At 45.0% G+C, this 21,693-nt stretch overlaps 1 protein-coding gene across 7 annotated transcripts in view; it reads left to right on the top strand.

Moving 5' to 3' along the window:
- Positions 1-1,427: 1,427 nt before the first annotated feature.
- Positions 1,428-21,693, top strand: part of Rbfox2 (RNA binding fox-1 homolog 2) — a 227,308-nt gene continuing 207,042 nt past the window's right edge. For 3 of the 7 annotated variants that reach the window (XM_021216971.2, XM_021216970.2, XM_029547849.1), the window contains exon 1: positions 1,433-2,133. In XM_021216971.2, coding sequence (XP_021072630.1) covers positions 1,954-2,133 — 180 coding nt within the window. In that variant the 5' untranslated portion in view covers positions 1,433-1,953. Of the gene's footprint in view, positions 2,134-21,693 lie in introns of all 7 variants that reach the window. The other 4 variants (XM_029547841.1, XM_029547835.1, XM_029547837.1 and 1 more) reach the window with 3 other exon arrangements.

Here is a 21,693-nt window from a genome sequence, read left to right as displayed (position 1 = left end):
TTCTATGCCCTCTCTGAAGGAGCTCTTAGCCACCAGTGGTCCAGCATTACATGGGCAGGGTGGTAAGGCCTCCCTGGGGCTGGTCTGGTTCTGAAGCAGAGATCTTGATCCCTCTGTCCATTTTTAGGTGCTTAACTCAAGTTCAAAGGCCAAGTCACAGACTGGTTGCAAGTAACCGTAGAAATCACCTGATCTGGGGTTTCTCAATCTCTGAACTATTGGTATTCTGGTTTGGACAAGTCTCTCTTGCAGGGATTGTTCTATGCACGGTAGAGTTCTGAATGACATTCAAAGCTCCTATTCAGTAGATACCAGCATAGTCTCCATTTGTGAAGGACAAAATTTACTGTATGACAAATATGGAAGTGGGAGATGCTGAAAGGGTCTGAAACTTTCCCTGGCTGGGAACCACTGATCCAAATGATTATTTCACAGATAATGCAGTTGGGATCCAAAGAGAAAAACTCACTTGTTTAAAGTAGCAAGCAAGGGTAAGGCTAGAAGCTAGGTTATTGCACAATATCCCTTTCCATGTCACAGTATGGAACTCTGAGAGGCAGAAGCAGTTTCTGTTTACAATCAGGCAGAGAAAACCTACTGGACGGACTTAACTGCATAAAGCTGCTAAGCTCAGAAGGGCTACTCAGGCAGCCAGGAGTAAAAACAAGAGATTGCCATCTTGACTGGCCACATATTTCTGCTTCAGGGCTTGAACAAATTCAGGTTCATCCATTGGATTAAAACCATGTTTTCTACTGTCAGGCTCAAAATCGTTCTGTAAATGCATTGTGTAAACCGTAAAGCTCTTAAAAACACCAGGCGTTATTATTATTATTATTATTATTATAGACAAAAGTTTTTCTGTGTAGCCCTGGCTATCCTGGAACTCACTATGTAGATAGACCAGGTTGCCTTCGAACTCAGAGATACTCCTGTCTTTGCCTCCTAATTCCTAGGACTAAAGGACCTAGGACCACCACCATGCCTGGCAACATCAGAATTGCATCATTAGAGATACAATTATTCGCTTCATAGCAACCTTTCTCAGAAAAGTATATATGGGAGCCGTCACTCCTGGATTCCCAGTTCTTGGGCTGGAGAGGAAGCAGGCAAACGGACCTTCCTCTCGCCGAGTGCCCCTCTGCTTCCCTAAATCCCAGGAAGCCAGATGAGAGAGATCAAGTCATCACTTCGCACTAGTGCCACTAGCCAGAGCTGCTCCCCACCGAACTCCGGCCCTTTAAGCTCCGCCCCCCCGGCCACCGCCTTAAAAGAGGCGGCCCCTTCTCTCTCCAGGCCTCCCAGAGCATCCCGGAGCTTCCCGAGCTTTTCCGATTCCTTCCCGGCCTCCCGCGGGCGGCCCGCGCGGAGGCGACGGAGATTGCCGAGGGGCGTAGCCACGCCCCCTCACCACAGCCTCCTCTCGCGCGGGCGGCCGGAGTCCCACACATCCAGGTTCCTCCCTCCTTCTCTCCTTTCTCTCTCCCCGCCTTCCCGGCGCTGCCACAGTGGCGGGACCGAGGATCCCGACCAGTCAGCTCGCTGCGGCCTCGCGCTCCTCCTCCTCCCAAATAAACAGCCCTCCCCAAGCTGGGAGCCCAGGCCGTCCCCTTCCTCGCACAGCCGGCGAGTGGTGAGGGAGCGCGGGACTGAAGGACCAAGGGACCGAGGGATCGGCGCACGCGCGTGCGAGCGAGCGAGCGAGCGGCCGGCGCGAAGCCCGAGCAGAAGCAGGAGCCGGGGCCGAAGCCGGATCCACAGCCTGAGTCGGAGCCGTAGTGAAGCCGAAGCCGAAGCCGAAGCCGGGCTCCGGACCGACGCGCACGCACACACACGCACGCGGGGGGCGGGGCCGGCGCGCGCCCGCCTGTCGCGACTGTCGGCACCGAGGCCCAGGGGGAGGTGGCCTGTCGCGGGTCGCCCGGCTCCCGGTGGCGAAGGGGGCGCGGGCGGATGGCGGAAGGCGGCCAAGCGCAGCAGCAGCCGCCTCAGCTCGGGCCCGGCGTTGCCGCCCGGGGCATGAAGCGGGAGTCGGAGGTGGAGTTGCCGGTGCCCGGAGCGGGGGCAGACGGACCCGAGCCCGGCCTGAGCAAGCGGCCACGCACGGAGGAGGCGGCCGACGGCGGGATGCAGGTGACCGCGCGGGACGGGCGCCCGGTTACGGAGGGCCGCGGCGGGCTCGGGCCTCCGGGCGCCGGGTGGGCCTGGCTGGAGAGTGGGCTTGGGGCCCGGTGCAGGGGCTGGGCTCCGGAGGGGCCCCGGAGGCAGCGCGAGGGAGTGGGATTTTTTTTTTTTTTTCCTTTTGGAGTTGAGATTGAACAGGATCGGGATGCAGGTCCATTTCTTAAGCCGGTCCTTAGTTTCTTGAGAAGTTGAGGATTCTTGGGTCTATTTGTCCAGAGGAGAGCTGTTGGGCCGACCCGAGAGCGAGGGAAACTGGTGGTGGAAAGCTCGGGAGAAGAAGGGCGCCTTTTGGTTTACCCTGGGCACACACTGGGATGAGGAAAGGGGGAGCGGCATGTGGAGGACAGACTGAAAAGCCAGCCAACTCCTGGAGAGAGAGAGAGAGCCCGAAAGGGGATGTGGCTTAGCTTGTGGGTTCAATCAGTTACTCGAGCAGTCCTGAGAAGTCCGCGGAGTTTGGTAGTGTGATGCTCCGTCTGTTTTGTGCAGCATGTTAAGTCTGGAGAGAGACACCGGGCAGGTAGGTCCCTCCTGTGCTTTACCCATTGCATCCTACGTTCGTAGGATGCGGAGTAGCTCCTTAGTATCCTGAGGTAGAAAAGAAAATTTATAGGGCGGTTAGGAGACTGGTTTCTGAGTTGTGACCTCAAGGGTTAGCTTGATGAGGGTGGGAAATGGCAAAGATATTGATACTGGCGTTTACTACTTCGTTTGAAGAAGGTAGTGCATCCTTAAGGGCTTTAGGATTTGTTCTCTGTTTAGAAAATATTGACTACGAAATGGAGAGGCTCACAGCAGCAACGGGATGTTTTCTAATCCTTTTAGAATCGTAGAATGTTAAGAGATGGAAGGGACCAGAGACACCATCATCTTTTCCACCAGGAGTTCTCAGTCTAATGCACTTGGAAGAGTTATGCAGAATGACTTATGTGCACTGAGTCAATACTTTGTATCTTTTTCTTCTCCTTCTCCTTCTCCTTCTCCTTCTCCTTCTTCTTCTAATTTTTTTTTTTTTTTTTTTTGGTGGTAGGGAAGGGTGTGTTCAAGTTTCAGTGTATTTTAACTGCCTCATTTTTATAGCTAGGGAGTTAGAAGTCCAGAGAAAACTAGTGATTTGCCTAAAGCCACCCAGTTAGCTAGTTCTGATTCCTATTCCTGTGCTCTCTCCATTACACCACTCTTGGAAATCTCTGCAGTACTAGAAGTCTTTCCGTGCTCTGCCTTGACTTCCTGTGGTAGGAAAGGAGCTGTACTTAAAGTCTGGCATGTTTGCTGTGTGCCTCTTGTCTCCTTGGCAGAATCCACCCTGTTACCTCTGTTGATCTGTGCAAAAGGGAATTCCTGGGTGTTTATTTTTGAATCCTTTTGTTTGCTGGCTTTTATTTCTCTTAGAAGAAGTCTGTCAGGCAGAGGAGAGGGATCATTAGGTCAATCTGAAGCCATAGAAGAATGGGGAGACTTAGTGGGTTAGCACTGGATGGTAAAGAGGGACCACTGGATAGAGATGCTGGTGAGTGTGTTCACTTGGAGTGTGCACACATCTGTGCGCCTTTTTTCCTTATGTCAATCTTAGTAGTGTGTTCTCTTTGCTTTCCCTTTCTTTTGCCTGGGGCCTATTATTTGCTGACTGCCTTCACATTGGCTAAGGATAGTGATACTTGGAAATGGAGTAGTGTGTAGGGACCTTGGGATGTGCAGAGAAAGGACAGAATTAGGTCCTTTGGGTGCAATTGGATAACTTAGAACTATTCCACGGAGAATTATTTTACTCTGTATATTTGTGGATAGTCTTTACATTTCCCTTTGTACATTCATAGGATTGTACTTGTTGTTGTTGTTGTTTTGAGACATGATCTTATTTGTAGTCCAGGTTGGTCTGAACTCCCTGTAGTAGCTGAGGATTACCTTGAACTCTTGGACTCCTGGTCTCCCTGTTTCTACCTTCCCAGCAGAGTTCTGGGATTACGGGCATGCACTACCATGCCCAGCTCATTACTGTAGGTTTCTTACTCCATGTCACACAGGTATTAATATCATTGACTTAGCCCTCTGTTTTCAAGCCCTAGGTTTATTATCCTGGGGAAGACCTCTGTTTTCTTATTTAGAAAATTATTTGTATAAAACAATTCCTAGGTTGCTTTCTTAGAAATGTAAGCCAAGGGCTGGTGAGATGGCTCAGTGGGTAAGAGCACCCGACTGCTCTTCCGAAGGTTCAGAGTTCAAATCCCAGCAACCACATGGTGGCTCATAACCATCTGTAACAAGATCTGATGCCCTCTTCTGGAGTGTCTGAAGACAGCTACAGTGTACTTACATATAATAAATAAATAAATCTTTAAAAAAAAAGAAAAAAAAAAAGAAAAAAGAAATGTAAGCCAAGTTCCCTTTGCACGTGACCTGGGCAGGGAGACAAATGAATGAAAAATTAAACAAAAAACCTGCCGGCGTTTCAAAAGTATTTTATCAAGCAGCTGTGACACTCTTAGGTTACTGTTTCTTGCTTGTTTGCTTTTGAGACAGAATCTCTCTGTTTAGTCCTGGCGGTCTTAGAGCTTGTTATGTAGTCCAGGGTAGCTTTGAACTCTCAGAGCTCTGCTTCTGCTTCTGGTGGTGTTTACACACTGTTTTAACCCTACGGGATATATAAAGAAACCCTACTTTTATTGGATATTACTCTATGGACAGAGACAAGTCAGCAGTCTTTGATAGCATGGAAGAAAATTAAGCAGGGGAAGGGATAGAGAGGCTTAGAGATGGCTCAGGAAGCTCTCTGTAGGTGACCTGTGAAGTGAAGATGTGGGTCTTCTAGAGGGTTTAGGGAAGATGATTCGGGCCATTCAGTGGTTTAGGGAAGAGGAACCAAGAGAGTTGAGGCATTGGGAGGCAAGTGGCTTGGTGTGCTGACCCAGAGACCAGGGGAGCTGGGTCAGAATATGCAGGCATGGACCTTCTCAGGAGACAGCAGCAAGATAGCAGGGCCTGGCGGCTTGACTGAGCTAGCTTATCTTCATACAGGCTTTTTGTGGCTTGGTCATTTATTTATTTATTTATTTATTTATTTATTGGTTTTTCGAGACAGGGTTTCTGTGTAGCCCTGGCTGTCCTGGAACTCACTGTGTAGACCAGGCTGGCCTTGAATGGATTGGTCTTAAAACATGTATTTTTTTTTTTTTCTCATCTCTGAAGACAGCTGGGGTTTTTTTTGAAGTCATAGCTTGGTCCTTTAAGACTTCCCTGCCAGGTATTACAAAGAATAAATAAAGGAAATACACTTTCTTCTCTGTGGAAGCTTAGAGTTTAAGGAAGTAGGCACAATAAAGCCTCTAATGACAATAAAAGATGAAGCATAAGTACAAATAAATACACCAGCAGACTGCTGTATAAGGTAAGGCGAGTCTTAATTATTACCTAGAACGTTCAGCAAAAGTCCTTATGGCAGTGAAAACTTGGTATGTGGTGATTTTGCGGCTTAGTAACTGCTTCTGACCATAGTCATCAATCTAGAGTAGCTAAGTGAGTTCAGCAGTGTGAATAAGCATGTGCATGTACATGAGTGTTAGTATGTGTGTAAACATACACACTCTGGAGAGTGAACTTAGGGCCTCATGTGAGCTGCATCGATAGTCTGAGAGTTGTGTTGTTCCGTTTTGTTTTGTTTCCAGTCCTGGAGATTCAAACCCTTGCGCATGCTAGGCAAGCATTCTACCACTGAGCTATATATCCCCAGACCTATTTTTACTCTGTTTTTTGAGATAGTATCTTAGTACTTTGCCTGGGCTGGCCTTGAACTTACACTGTGGCCCAGGCAGGCCTGTTGTCAGCCTCGTTGATCTTGGCCGTCAGGTGTTGCTCACTTTTTAGTGACTCTAGTAGTAGGGAGGTCTTGGGGAAGGGATTATTCTAGGTATCCTGTTGAATTTGGTATCTGTCTTCCTGTTTGCTCATTTTTGGGTTGATTTCCTACTAGGTAGATATTTGGACCCTCATTTGGGTTTTTGGTTCTGAAGCTGGACATTGTGCTACTTTCAGTAAAGTTCCTCAATAATATGCTTTCCTTACAGGTAATTTCATGGGCAATATCTCACTTAAATGACTTAAATCTGATTTCTAGTTGCCTTAGTTTTCTCAGGCTGCCATAGCCGAATGCCACGGACTGGTGGCTAAATAGCAGGCATTTATACCTCACAGCTGTGAAAGTCCAAAATGGTGCCAGAGTGTTTGAGACCTGGTGAGGGTCTGCTTCTTTGCTTGCAGATAATACCCTCTGGCTGTCTGCTGAGGTGGCCATTGCATTAAGGGTGGAGAAAGTGAGAACTATGTAATCGTTCTGTCTCACTGGCCCCACCCTCACAACCTCATCAAATTCTCATACTTTCCAAAGACTCCATCTCCAAATGCTGTCTCATTGGGCGCTACAGTGTCCACTGATTTTTGTTTTGTTTTGTTTTTCAGGATAGGGTTTCTCTATGTAGCTCTGGCTATCTTGGAGCTCATTCTGCCTGCCTGTCTGCTGAGTGCTGGGATTAAAGCCGAGCCACCATTGTTTGCCACATCCACTGAATTTTGGGAGGACATTTTTAGGTGGAGAAAACTGAGGCATAGAAAAAAAATCACAGAATTAAAAATAAAATATTTTAACATATGACATGGGAACCCATAAATGAAAACCTGGGGATGTATTTGATTCACAAGTAGAATTAGAATTATTTTTCTGGTTGGCTCAGGCTGAGGGGTCTGTACCTTAGCTCTCTCCCCTCTTCTAACCACTTAGTGATTCTTTTCTCTATCACACTGCCATGTAACTGCAACCCTAAACTAACTAGAGAGTGAGCTTTCATTTTGTTATGAAGCAGACTAGTGCAGACAGGCCTCAAGATTACAGGATGAGGGGAAAGAAAGCAGAATTCTTCGTGTAAACATGCACTGTAATGGTGCTAGTGACGTGGTAGTCTGATGTCTCTCAGGCCCTTAGTGTGTGTTGGGCTTTAATTTCAGAAACAATTGTTTAGTAAGTGGATTTATTTGAATTTGTTATGTGTTTTACACAACATCATAAACACCTTTCTTCTGGGGTACATGTAAACTTCCTGTAGAGATAGGAAGAGAAGAGCCATAGAGTTGTTGGGAAGGACCCAGTGGCTCCTGGAGCATGAGCAGACAGATGGAGAGAGGCATGCCCAGCGCATGTGGTGTTTAGGTGGCCCTGTGGGTATTGAGTTTCTTACTCTTTTCCCCTGCTGCCCCAGCAGGAGCGGGCAGCTTACATGGCTAAGGTTTCACTATCTAATCCATCACAGATGAGCTTGAATAAGCCCACTGGCTGATGCTGATCTAGTTAGGAGGGTAGTGCAAAGCTGCCTGAGCCAGGAGTGGGGCAAATCGGATCAGAACTGCCATGTGAGCTGTGGACATATTTCTGTAATTTGGGTTGGCAAAATGGTTTGGGATATTGACTGAGAGAGGGAGGGAGCAGCAGGGCATTTCCTACCCAAACATCTTAGGACCCGGAGGGGAGTGTGGATGGGGGGCGGGGTAAATTTCTATGGAGTATGGCCAAGTTGTATTGATTATTTGAGCCTGAAGTTTAAAATTTTTTTAAAAAAAGAATTATTTATTTTTATGTGTGTGAATGTTTGTTACGCCTGTAATCATACCACACGTATGCCTGTTGTGTCTCCTGGAACTGGGGTTAAATATGATTGTGAGCCACAAAATAGGTGCTACTCCAGCCCTACAAGAGCAGTCAGTGCTCTTAACTTCTGAGTTATCTCTTTAGTTCCTGAGCCTGAATGTTTTTGAGTATTAATGTTCAGGAGCGATCTTTTTAGCAGCATTTAGAGGTTCTGTTTGTTATCATCTAGTTGGGTCTGACCTTTATGAGTGATCCCTTATCTGAGACTTTAAAGGGTTACCGCTTCTTTGAAGGGGGAGTGCCTGTTACCATCAAACTTGTATAAACGTTTGTTTTCTATATACTCTACAGGTAGTGTAGTAAATGCCATTCAGAGTTTCCCCTGTTTGGATTTAAGTCCTGACTTCTCCATTTACCAATTCTTGGCAAGGTCCTGAGTTCTTGCACACACATCTGTGACCTGGGAGAGTTGATGCTTATGAGCTACTACAATGAGTAACTGAGATTATTTAAAGTGCCTATCAGTGCTAAATGTTGGTTCCCAGCTCTCCTTATATCCTGCTCCACAGCACTCAGTAAGTTCCTGCTCACTGCTTGATCAGCATGGAGTGCTTAATGTGCTTCCGATTGATTAAGTGCCAGAGTTGGGGACTGTTAGAGATGAGTGGTGTGTTAAAGTGGGAAGTCTCATTTGCTCTGTATCCAGGGGGAGGAAGAGAACGAACCTGTCTGAGGTCTCCTGTGAGGGGGAGGAGGCTTCATTCTTTGTAACAAGCAAAAGCTACAGAAAGATCTTGGTTCTTGCTGGTGCCAGGTAGTGTAGCTAGTCTGTAGCGTCAAGGGGAAGCCTTCCTGGGAGGTGGGTGAGCTGCTGTTCTTCAGACAACCTGGGGTCAGTAAAAAACGTGTTTGTTGGATAACTATGTTGCACTAAGTAGATTGATTGCCTACTTGTTTATTTTGTTACCACTTGGGTCTGTGGAATTGAACAGGGTTTCCTCTGTTTTCTCAGTGCCTTCAAACCAGCTTCCCACTGTTGATAGGAGTGAGTCCTCAAAAGCGAATCTTCTGTTAACTCAGCTTAAAATATTGCTGGAACCTGTGCTTGACCCAGGCTTAAGTCCATTCTCCTGTTGGGCCTACCTGGTCCTTCTGGCCTGACACCTGCCCAGAGTTCCAGCCCCTTCTTTTTTCTACACTCTGTCTCCATGTCCATGTTTAGAGACGTGTGGTTTCTGACTACAGTGTTCCTCCTCGTTGTCTCTGTTCTATTTCAGGAAACTCCTGCCTCTTTCTGTGCTGTTGCTCCTGCTCCTTACCCCTTATTTGTAAGGCCAGCCTTCAAGAATTGCTTGAGGGCTGGAGAGATGGCTCAGTGGTTAAGAGCACTGACTGCACTTCCAGAGGTCCTGCAACCACGTGGTGGATCACAATCATTGGTAATGGGATCTGAAGCCTTCTGGTGTGTCTGAAGAGACTGACAGTGAACTCACATAAAATAAATAATTTAAAAAAAAAAAAAAAAGACTTGCTTGAGTTGTCTGCCATCAACCCAGTGTCTATGTGGTGTGTGTGTGTGTGTGTGTGTGTGTGTGTGTGTGTGTGTGTTGGCACGTCTGTATGCTCAGTGGTGTACATGCAGGTTTGGAATCCTGAAATTGAGGTCTGTGGTCTCCTACGGTCACTGTCCATTTTATATACTGAGGTAGGTCTTTTGCTGAACCCAGAACTCGCCTTTTCTGCTAGTCTAGTTAGTGAGATTGCTGGGGTCCAGTTTTCCATCTCTGCCTCCCTCAAGCTCACATTACAGGCTGGCTACCACACCCACTGGCATTTACGTGGGCTCTAGAGATCTGAGCTCCAGGCCTCACACTTGTGGCAAGCCCTTTACCCACTGAGCCATCTTCCCAGCCCCTGTTATAGGACTTTCTAAATTAACATTTGATCAGTGTCTGCCTCTCCTGTCCTGCCTAGACTGAGAAGTCCTTCGGGGTCCATATGATTTAATATTGTACCTGCCTCAAGCAGCCAAGCAACTGTGTTCTTGTAGGAGTTAATATTTGTCTTGTTTCTCAGTGTGGATCACAGATGGCTTTAATTGTTTCCCCAGATTTTCCCTGAGGATCTGGCCCTTGGTCTGCCTCGCAGCTCCTGTGAAGGCTGGGTGTTGCATTCTCTCTGTGTGTTACTGGATCTCTCTTGTGGTATTAGGGTTAGAGGTGAGAAAAGGCTTTCTGAGAACAGAAGTTGGGATGGAATTGAACTGCCAAATGTGTCGGGTGGGCACAGCAATCTGATACTTGGTTTCCTGTGCTCAGGTACTAATTAACTACACGTGTGTGTGTGTATATGTAAAAGCGCCTTTGTAGTAGTACATTAAGGAAAACAGGAGCCACACAAGTGAGAAGGACTTTTGGAACTAATATGTTGGGTTCATTTTCATTTTAGCAGCCAGTTGGCCTGTTTTTTTTTTTTTTTTTTTAATTAACCATGCTGCCCAGAGAGTCTGGAGAGTTGTGGCTGAGCAACATCAGCACCACTACCACTAGAATTACCTGATCAGTTGTGGACCTTAACCTTTTCCTCTACCAGTGAGTTTCATCAGATAACATAAGGGGTTAGGAAGATTAGTAAGCAGAGACATTTTATGCAACGTGTGCTTGTTTTTCAGATCACCTATGTTGGGTATGTTTGAAAGTGAGGAAGTTTGACACAGTTCTTTGAAATCTCAGCTTTGGAGATAGATTCATCGATGACTTTACGAACATTTTTCTCTCTGGCCTTTGTTCTCCCCTCTGCTTTTACTTAGAGCTACTCGTACTGGCTCCTGTATAACCCTAGCCTGCTTTCCCACTCCAGCCTTCCAGGTTAGTGTAGTGGGGGCTTCCTAAGCGCTAGTCTTCATGCTTCATGGTACCTGCCTTTACATTCTGAGTCGATGCAGCAAGTTCTAAGAGGAGGGAGAGCAGCCACAGAACCCCCTATGGCTTGACTTGTACTGTGTGGCATCTAGAAATTTCAGTTGAGTATCCGAGATAAACACCATCACAAAGTTTGCTAATATTCTTGAATTAAGATAGTGATTGACACCAGACGGTGTTGGCGCATGCCTTTAATCCGAGCACTTGGGAGGCAGAGGCAGGTGGATTTCTGAGTTCGAGGCCAGCCTGGTCTACAGAGTGAGTTCCAGGACAGCCAGGACTATACAAAGAAACCCTGACTCGAAAAACAAAACAAAACAAAAACCAAACAAACAAAAAAAGATAGTGATTGACTATATAAAAACTTTTTCCAAGGGAGGAATGAGATGTGTATGTTAAACCAATTTACCTTTTTTTTTTTTTTTTTTTAAAATAAAAGGACCCAAGTATCTAATAACATTCTTATATGTGCTTGGTCCCTTGGTTTCTCATTTGTTGAAGAAAAGCACTTTCCTTTGTGTATTAGATTGTCTTCTAGGCATATGACTGTTTTTTGTTTGTTTTTGAGATAGGCCTCCCTCCCTATAGGCCTGACTGTCCTGGAACTCTCTGTAGACAGGCTGGGCTCAAACTCACAGACTGGGTCTATTTGTCTCTCTACCTCCTGGGTGCTAGGACTAAAGGCTTGTGCTACAATTTGTGGCTCAGCAATATGGCATTGTTGTTGTTGTTGTTGTTTGAGACAGGGTTTCTTTGTGTAGCCCTTGCTGTCCTGGAGCTCACTCTCTGTAGACCAAGTTGGGCTTGAACTCACAGAGTTCCTCTGCCTCTGCCTCAGTGCTGGGATTAATGACATGTGTCGCCACTGCCTGGCTGGCAATTTGGCTTTTAAAGGAGACATTCTGTTTATTTTTCTTTTTGGCTGCATTGACTCTCCCCAACCCCCATCCTAATTGGAAGCACCACAAGCAAAATGTGATCATTTTGAGGGATGGGTTGGTGGCGTCTTGCTCTGGAGGTGGTTGTGGCTGTGGGCAGAACAGGGAACAGAACTGGTACTAGCAGAGCTAAAGGAACTACAGACAGGGCTGTGGGGACCCACTGTGGCCTCCAGCCACAGCTTAAGTTGGCACACTTAAGGAACAGAGAGGCTCATGGGAAGTTCTTCCAACTGCTTTATTTTGAGAGCCTTTTTCCTCTGCATGTTGGCAGCTGGTTGGAGGAGGGGACATTAATTGCTAACAGTCAGAATGTTTTTTCAAAACAGGCCTATATGGATCTCATTTAGGGATTAGTTTCTGGGGATGAGCCGAGACAAGAGGACTTTGGTTCCGATTCCCAGGAACTCGGTGGGTTTTGTGATGGACCTCCTTTGCATCAGATGCTGAGGCCCGTAGAAAAGCAGCTGCCCGATGCATGGAGCTGCTTGCAGAGATCACCACCTCCTGGGACTTTTCCTCTCATGCTTTCAGCCTTAAGTTTGCTTTCTTTTTCTCTCTGTTTTCTTTGTGTAGTTCAGCATGCTTCATAGAAATCCTTTAGAGGGTTGGAAATAATCTTGATGGAAGACAGGGTTTGTAAGTCTTTGCTTAGCTCCTCCTTTTCCAACTTCCCATCTCCTGTGCAAAAGCACCTTTAGGGATAAGGGTAGGTCCCTTACCCCACATGGGCTGGATGTTTTGACAGCCTTTACCTGCTACAACTTGATTTCTATGGGATGGGATAGGATGGGAGGATCATGTGATTTGAAAGCAGTCTGGCAAAATTGTTGTGGTTCTCAGCAGCACACAGCTTAACTCATTGGCTTGCACCATAGAAACTAACAGAAACACTGTCAGTGGTGGGCAGAGTGGCTTGACCAAGACTCTGTTGGAACCTCAGAAGATCTCCACAGTGGTTGCCTCGCACATGAAGAGCTTTGGCAGAGCTGGCTGGGAATTAGTAAAACTTCTCTTGAAAGTTCCACCAGGTTTTGTACTGCACATCCCTCCAGAGAGAGGTAGAGAAGCAGCTGGTTACCAGAATAGGGTGGCGTGTTAGGCAGGTTTCATAGATCCTGTGTTTGCTGTACTTATGGGCTTTACTGTGTATTTTATATGGTGTACTGAAACTTGAAGCCATAGGCTGATTCTCCTAATAAGCCAGTTTAATAGCAGTGGAGACTGTGAGGTAGGTATTGCTGGTCATGTTTAGGTTTTGCATCTGGCTTTAGGCAGTCATTTTTTGGGGGTGGTGGGCACAGGGTGTGGCCCAAAACCTGTATGTAGCCAAGGATAAGCTTGAACTTGGGATCTTCCTGCCTCCTGAGCACTGGGATAATAAGCACGCACCACTATGTTCCATTTAGGCAGTGCTAGGTATTGAACCGAGGGCTTTGTGCTTGCTAATAAGCAAGCACTACACCAACTGAGCTACATCCTGTGCCTTAGGGAGTAACATTTTAACCACCCCTCCCCATGTTACCCACTGCTTATTGTAAACATCTTTTGGCTCTTTGCTTGTGCGTACGTCCGTAGCTGCCTCCTGTAATAGTAGGTAGGTCTGTTGCTGTAGCAGGTTGGCCGTGTGCTGGCTGTTTTAGTGTTAGAGACCAGTTGGTTTACTTGGCACGCTTGTCTTTAGGCTTTTAAGTTTTAAGGTGTTACTGCATGTGGCAACAGTCATTCACAAAGATGCTTATCAGGGATGATTCATGGTTTTTGTCAGCTGACTAAAAAATGCTATGATGCTAGATGACCTTGTGTCTGTTTGTGGCCCTGTTAACTTTATGTCACTCTAGGTTCAGTTTTAAAGCATATTTTAAGAATTCCTTTGATATTCTTGGATTTGGTGGTGGGCTCATTTCCTTTTTTTTTTTTTTTTTTTTTTTTTAAGATTTATTTATTTTATGTATATGAGTACTCTGTCACTGTCTTCAGGCACACCAGAGGAGGGCACTGGATCCCATTACAGATGGTTGTGAGCCACTGTGTGGTTGATGGGAGTTGAACTCAGGACCTCTAGAAGAGCAGTCAGTGCTCTTGGCTGCTGAGCCATCTCTCCAGCCCCACTTCTCTTGCATTTTAGCTTTAGTGTTAAACTTAACTTGATTTTAACAATATCTTTCCGAGTTTTAACAAACCTAAATCATTTGTCTGGTTTAACATTGTTTTAAGCAAAGCAAATTGTTTAATTTGGAGTATCCTAAGCTGTATTTTGTTGATCTTTGAGAAACATAATAAATATCATTCTGAAAAAAGAAGAGTCAAATCACTTGGGAGTTAGAGTTGAAACAAAAAGTTAAAACAGTTCCATTGTAGATGTTGTAATTGTGAAGTCTTTTTTGTTTTGTTTTGTTTTGTTTTGTTTTGTTTTTTGTTTTTTTGAGTCAGGGTCTCTCTGTGCAGCCCTGACTATCCTGGAATTTCTTCTGTAGACCTGACTGGCCTCAAACTCAGAGATTCACCTGTCTCTGCCTCCCAAGTGACTGTGAAGTCTTACATAGTATTTCCAAACTAGCTTAATTTGTGCCCAGGTTTTCTCCTTCCAAGTTAATTTTTTATATTTAATGAAATGCCCCCCTCTCATGGTGAGTCCAATCTGCTAAGGACTGTGTGAGGCCAGGTCTAGTTTTGAAACAAGGGACTGAGAAAAGCCCCTCTGAGCATCATACACCTCAGAATGGGTGTGAGCATACTGCATCCTTTGCTCTGCCAGAGTGTAAGTGCTTTTATACGACAGTGAAAGTGTTCACGAATGGGCTGAGGCGTGCGATGCTCACAGATGCTTCTCTCAGACTGGGCCTCACAGTCCTTAGCTGGTGACGGAGCTTTCCCCCTCTGCCATATGCTTGCAGTTCCCAGTGTCAGGGAATAGTCATAACTCAGTACATGTTTATTGAAAACAGGTAAAACTGTGTATATCTCTAAACACCTCCCAGTGATCACATCTTTGAATCTGAAGCATGCTGCCTAGAGAAGCCTGTAATGGTTATGAAGCTCATGGAGTGTCTGTAAACAGCTTCCCCTCAGGCCTCAGCCAGTCCCTACAACAGTTCTAAAACGTGGGGCTAGGGAACATAAAGCTGAGACGCGTCTCCAAATCTAGAGGCTCTTTATCAAGGCCTTTTAAGTTCGTTCTTCCTTAGGAATTACTGGTATGACAGATGAAAATGGAACACATAGGTACTTCATTGTCCTTGAATGCCACACAACACTTCTATCAAAAGCATTCCTCCCTCTTGCTTCAGAGTCCCAAATGCTGGGATTAAGGGTGTGTCCACCAAGCCTGGCTCTCAAACATTGCCAGTGATGTTGCTTTCTTTAGTATTTGAAGTTCCAGCACTGAACTCCAGTGTCTTAAGTTATTTGGATATAGCCAGTGTATGTCCAAGTGCCAAACGTATCAGGGCTTTGTGTTTATCTTGGTTTCCTGTGGTTTAGATTTATGGGGAGCTACATGAGATCACTGGTTGTGGTATGTATGATACGCTGGCTTTTTGTTTGTTTTGTTGTTGTTTTGTCTCAGAATTATCTCATTTTTAATTTTGTTGTCAACTGAATGATTAATTAACAACATATCAATCAATAGATTGATCATGAAGGAAAAATAAAATCATCAAGGCTAGAGGCATCTAGAAGGTAGCTTTCTTTTCAGTCCTTAGCTTTAGTTAGGGGGAGTGGTTGATGTACTTAATAATTAACTTTAGGGCAAAGTCTCATGTAGCCCTGGATAGCCTGGAATTTACTATGTAGACCAGGCTGGCCTGGAACTCAGAGATCTATCTGCCTCTGACCACTGGGTAATGAGACTAAAGGTGGGTGCCTACATACTGGTTTTACATTTATTTTAAAACTTACAGTATATTCACATGGTTAATATTAAGAATACACAGAAATTAAGGAATAGAAAGTCTGCCTTCTGCCCTTTCCATTCTCTCCTGGGCTAATCGTGTGATGGTGCTTGTGGGTTCTGCACTACAGAGACAGTTCCTGTACGTTTCCCTACCTCTTTAACAACACTTCTGTCTGCTGCTTTTCTCTATTTGGGTGTCCTCTCCTGGCAGTTTGGTCCCCCCTCCCCTTTCTATTCCTTAGCTTTCTAGAATTAAGATTATTTTGTTTTGGTTCTCTGTGGATGAGTGGTTAGTTCTAGGCCTCATGTGGTACACTGCCATGTTTTTCATAGAACCAGAAACATAAGGCAGGGACCTACACTGTGTCTTTATTCTTTGACATGAGTACGATACAAATCCTTGACTGGTGATATCCACAGTTGTTGGAGTAAAAGACAAGTACCATTAGCTTTCCCCTTCCCAGCCTGCTGCTTCAGGTTGTTTATCTGTACTAGTGGGCCGAGCTGTGGGTCAGATAGCCTGCTTGTCATTGAGCTAGTTACTCATGGTCCTCAGGATCTACCTTGAGTCACTCACTGCACATACTATTTGACTGCAGTGATTTTTATTTCATATGACATCTCTTGTAGAGCAGACATCTCCCATGTGACCAGGTTTATTATGATTGAATGTCACTGCCATGCAGTGAACAAAATCCATTGTTGACTTGTGAGAAAAGGAGGGCTTAATTGATACTAGGTGTTTGTTATCTCAGCAGTCATAATTACCATTAGCTACATGTAGCCCCTGTGTTTGTGGAAAGCCCCAGGTTGATGATCTTTCCTAGAATATGGGCTCCCTGTAACTGAGGCCTGATGGGAAGGAAGAAAATATGATTCAATACACAGGAAATATTTTTATTTTCTGGATGGTAGAGGATTAGATTTCAAATTTAGGCTTGAGTCTAGCTCAGTTACCTCTGCAGACTAATGCATTTAAAGATGTGAGAGAATGATTTTATTCTTCGTTTAGAGACAAGGTTTCTCTGTGTGGTCCTGGAACTCACTATGTAGACCAGGCTAGCCTTAACTCATAGATTCACCTGCTTCTGCCTCCTGAGTGCTGGAATTAAAAGCATATGCTGCTGTACCATACTGGAACTGTTTTTAGAGTTGGCTTCTTTAGTAGACTTTGTTCCCATGAGGAAGAATGCATAGAGGGTCAGCATCACAGACACCTGGGAAATGAAAATGAGGCCTGTGAAGGTATGCCTTCCTGTCTAGATGGATGTCCAGCTCTCTTTAGCCCAGGCTCATCACAGTCATTGTGACCCCCAAAGCTCAATGGATGAATCAGGTGTGCTCTGTCTTAATGTCCTGAGTCTTTTGCCTGAACAGTGAATGAAAGCAGACTTTGGAGCACCAGATGCTCTCTTGTTTTGCCTATTGCTCTTTCCTTCACACCCAGTGTAAGGTTTCCAGGCGTTTGTGCAACCTGATAGCGGAAAGCGCCTGCTGTAGCAGTCTAGAGATGGGTTGGCTGGAGACTCGGGTTACTCTGGGTCTTGATAAGAGCCATCGATCTAGGCTGGTGGTTGCTGGGGGTGGGGATAAGCTGCCAGTGTTGTCTCCACTGGGAAAAGTGATGTGGGCCTCTGCGGAACCTATCTAGTCAGTTCCTCTAGGGAAGCAGCACACATTGCTATCTCTTTCTTACCTTCCAGAGAGTGTGGCTTAGAAGATGATGGCACCCATGAGTAGACTACCAAGAAGGAATGTGCAGACCTAAGGGGCAGGACTATTACTTTAAAACTGTTTACCCTTTAACCTAAACCCAGTGGCAGAAGTGCTGGGCATAGTAGCTTGAATTTTTCATGGGGCAGGAATGTGTGCATAGATTCCTGATGGAAGTGATGCTTTGCTGACACAATGTATTTCTGCATCTGAACAATATTACATTGTATTAAAATCCTAAGACCAGAGGACCCATGCTGGGTTGAAATGCTGTCTCTAATTACTTATCTCAGTGTCTTATGGGCAAGTTACTTCTGGTTTTAGTTTTTCATTTGTAAACTGAGTATGTTAGTTCCTGACTCACAGGTGGTCGGGTTAAATGAGTTAATGGGCGACTGTAGTGCTGCAGATGACCATAGCTAGCACAGCTGACAGATGGGCAGAGCTGAGTTTCTGTGTTACTGACAGATTATCCAGAAACAAGAGTGAAGCGTTGATGTGACTGAGTAGGGGGTGGGGTGGGGTGGGTGGGGTGTCAGTGTTTTCAGGGCAGTGTGGAGTGTTGATGGGTGGGTGCACTTTGTGTCCTGTGATTCTTTCAGAGCAGGAACCACAGTTTTGTGGAGTCTCATGGGAGCTTTTGAAGGAAAGACTTATGTTCTTTTTCTATATATAACCTTTTTTTTTGCCCTAGAATTTTAGAGTTTAAATAAGAAAATTAAAAACATTATTTAGGTTGTAGAGAAGGGTCAGCAGTTAAGAACACTAGCTGTTCTTCTAGAGGACTGGGGCTCAATCCCTACAATCCACTTGAGGCTCACAATTTCATGGTGTCTCTTATCTTCAGTCTTAGAGGATCTTCTGCCCTCTGTAGGCAGTGTACACATATAGTCCACTGACATACAAGCAGGTGAAATACTGATACACATGAAATAAAAATTAAAAAGGAAGAAAACCTACTTAGTGTAAATATTAATGACATACATGTAAGATGTAAGCAGTCAGTTCATTCATGTGTCCCAGGGATTGAACTCAGCCCGTCAGGCTTGGTGGCAAGTATTCTTACCCACTGAGCCATTTCACTGGCCCTAAATTTGTTTTTAGAGAATTTCATATATTATGCAGTGCACACCGACTACTCTTATCCCCCAACTTTCCCCACAAATGTTTCTTACATTCATGTCTGTGCATGTGACCACGGGTTTGGAGCTACCAAATGGATCTGATGGACTCAGCAGAGGATACGCAACTGAAGACAGTGATTTCGTCCTCTCCCAGAATCTGTCAAAAGGCAGTAGTTCAGAGGTAAAGGGTAGGGCTAGTAAGCCCTTTCCCTTTCCTCGATTAATTATCGATGGGGCCTGACTTTGGTAATTACATTTGTTGCGAATGAATGATTGCAATGGTCCTATCAGTTCTAGAGAACAATGTTTTGCAGCCCTTCACCCTGTCTTTTGGCTCTTACAGACTTCCCACCCCCTCTTCCATAGTATTCCCTGAGCTTAGAGGGGGGTGGTATAAACGTCTTGTTTAGTGTTGTTCATGTACATCTTGGGTAGCCACGAGTCCCTGCGTTCACCACCAGTAATTATAAGGAGAGGCTTCTCTGATTAAGGCTGTTGCCTGTGGGTATAAGAACAAACATTTGGAGGGCAGTTTGCTGTCGTGGCAGCTTAGTTAAATGTCTACAATAAGTTCCTCACTTGAGCCTTCTCAGATATAGGTTATTAGCTGGGCTTTGCTGTATCAGACATTGTCATGTTCCTTTCCTTCCTCCTTATGGAGTGGACTTCACATCTAGGCAGAGCGCTGAGAAACCTTGAGATGCTCCTGAGAGCTGAGTGCTTCATCGATGTAGAACAGAGTAGGTGCTGCTAGGCGAGTGGTGTGTCCGTGAATCCTGGGCAGTACATCGTGTAATAGATCTCGGTCACTGTCTGCCCCTTTTAGGGAAATCTGTTCCTTTGGAGCTGAATGTTCCATGCTTTGAATCCACTCAGAGACAGACTATTCTGGAAAACAAAGCTTGAGCTGAGCCTGCTCAAAGCCTCTGAGTTATGAGAGAGGGATTGAAATCAACTTTTCCAGCTAAAAATAATATTGCTCACATGTTACCAAAAATGGCCCACTAGAACTGTTTTAAGACACTTGTCTAAGTTTTTAGGTCAAGAAAAAGTTTAAGAAGGATTTGACTTTAATTTGCTAATTGTTTTGCCAGGCTGCCTACTCTCAGAATTACCTCAGGAGACAAAAGGTAGTAAAAGAGTGTCTGTCTTGGATTCAGTAGGTGTCAAGTGGCTCTCTTTTTGGTTGTTTGGTTTTTGAAATGGGCACTCAGGTAATCCAGGCTGGCCTAAATTTACTTAGTTAGTTAGTTTATTTAAGTAATTTTAGTGCCTTGTTAATGTGAGGTTGGGAGAAGGGAGAAGAGTAGATGCCAAGTGCTTTTGCTGGGTAGGAGAGAGACCCTAGAAGTAGCTAGCTGCTCTCCATCCTGAGCAGTGGTGGACAGACACATATAACTCCATACTTGAGAGGGTGTAAAGCAGGTGGATTAGTATGAGTACAGGGTTATATAGTGAGACTCCATCTCAGAGAAGTAAGAGCAGTGTTGTGTGGGCAGCATATAAGACTGAAACCAGAACTATGCAGAGAAGGCCAGCATGGCCTCTTCATGAGTAACATGCAAATTTGTGAACCTTCCCATATGTTTTAAATTTGTATTTATGTTTATGGTGTTTTGCCTGCATGTATGTCTTTGTACTACTTGTATGCTTGGTGTCTGTAGAGGCCAGAAGAGGGCAAGGGTCCTCTGGAACTGGACTTGTAGGTAGTTATGAGTCACTGTGTGGGTGCTAGAAGATGAGTGCTCTTAGCAGTGAGCATCCCTGGGCTCTGTGCTGAGTTTTTATGACATGAAAGAGAGACAGGGTAGGGAGGCTATAAGGGGATAAGGCGATCAGGGAGTTGTAGATGTGAGAGGAGAGGAGGATCTTCTAAAACATACGTGTTTGAAATGTCATAATTCTATCTAACCCTTTGTATGTTAATTAAAAAATTAAAACAGAAGCAGCAGCAACAAAGAAAAACCCCACCCAGAACAAGACAAATGAACAGCTGCTCCTCTTGTGTAGTAAGGGCACGGGAACGGCTCTCTGTTTTAGAGTCAGGCAGCCTGGACAGCTTTAAAAAATCTTTTCCAAATTTTGACAGTGTATATAAATAATTTGTATATATGTGAATGATACATATGTGTAGCTATACATTCCGTGGTGTGTGTGCCCTCTGTTGGTTACGAGAACTTTGTAGAATTGGTTCTTCCCTTCCACCATTATGTGATTCTAGGGAGCAAACTAAGGAGGCTCGGCTTCCATGGTCAGCTAGCTCCCTTATCTCTGGGCCATCTTGGCAGCCCCAGGTTTCTTAAGTTCGTCAGACAGACTTAAAAGTCCATGAGTGTAGCCTCGTGCCATTACTCAGGACTAAGCGTTGATGGGCTGATGAAGCAGGTAGGTTTGGATAGACTAAAAGGTCTAGAGAAGAGGACAGGAAGGAGCTTGGAGTCTAGAGTGTGGCTGGCTATGTCCATCAGTTTGAGTGTTGAACAAACAAGACTGAGCATTGAAGTCACTGGGCAAGTTGTAAGTGGAATGCTTCATAGGTTGGAGGCTGCAGAGGTGAAGATGATGGAAGGGCTGAGAGTCATTTGTTCTTGGCTGGAGGTGATCATTGGACTTCTAGCTGTAGAGATGCTTGCATCTAGAGGATACAGTGCAGAGATGCTGCATGGCATCCTAACTAGTCCAGTCCCAGTCCTACAGTGATGGATTGTCCTGCACTTTGGAAGTTGAAGCTGTGCTAACTTACAGAACACTTGTTGAATTGAGATAGTAATTTATAAAATACGATTTTCTCTTTTTCCAATCTTCTTTGTAAACCTTGCCATATCATTTGCTGACAGTTGTGGAGCTCCAGTTACAGCTGGGCACTGTGCTTTTCACACGTAAGGACAGTTAATTAACTAGACATCACTTTATTTATTTATTTATTTATTTAAGCTTCTTTTTTACTTTTTTTTTAAATTTAAACTTTTTTTTTTAAAAGACTCTTGCTTTGTAGTTCAGGCTGGTATTGTAGTTCAGGCTGGTATTGTAGTTCAGGCTGGTATTGTAGTTCAGGCTGGTATTGGACTTGTGATCCTCCTGGCTTAGCCTTCTGAGTGCTAGGATTACGATACACCCCCACACCTGGCCTTTAAAGTTTGTTTATAATTTAAAATGAACATATAAATTTGTTCTTACAAACATTTCTCTCTCTCTCTCTCTCTCTCTCTCTCTCTCTCTCTCTCTCTCTCTCTCTCTCTCTCTGTGTGTGTGGACTACTATTCAGGGTTCTGAATAGAAGTAGTGA

This window comes from Mus pahari, chromosome 17 (assembly GCF_900095145.1).
Source record: "Mus pahari chromosome 17, PAHARI_EIJ_v1.1, whole genome shotgun sequence".
Taxonomy (NCBI): domain Eukaryota; kingdom Metazoa; phylum Chordata; class Mammalia; order Rodentia; family Muridae; genus Mus; species Mus pahari.
This window is presented reverse-complemented; position numbering and strand designations above follow the sequence as displayed.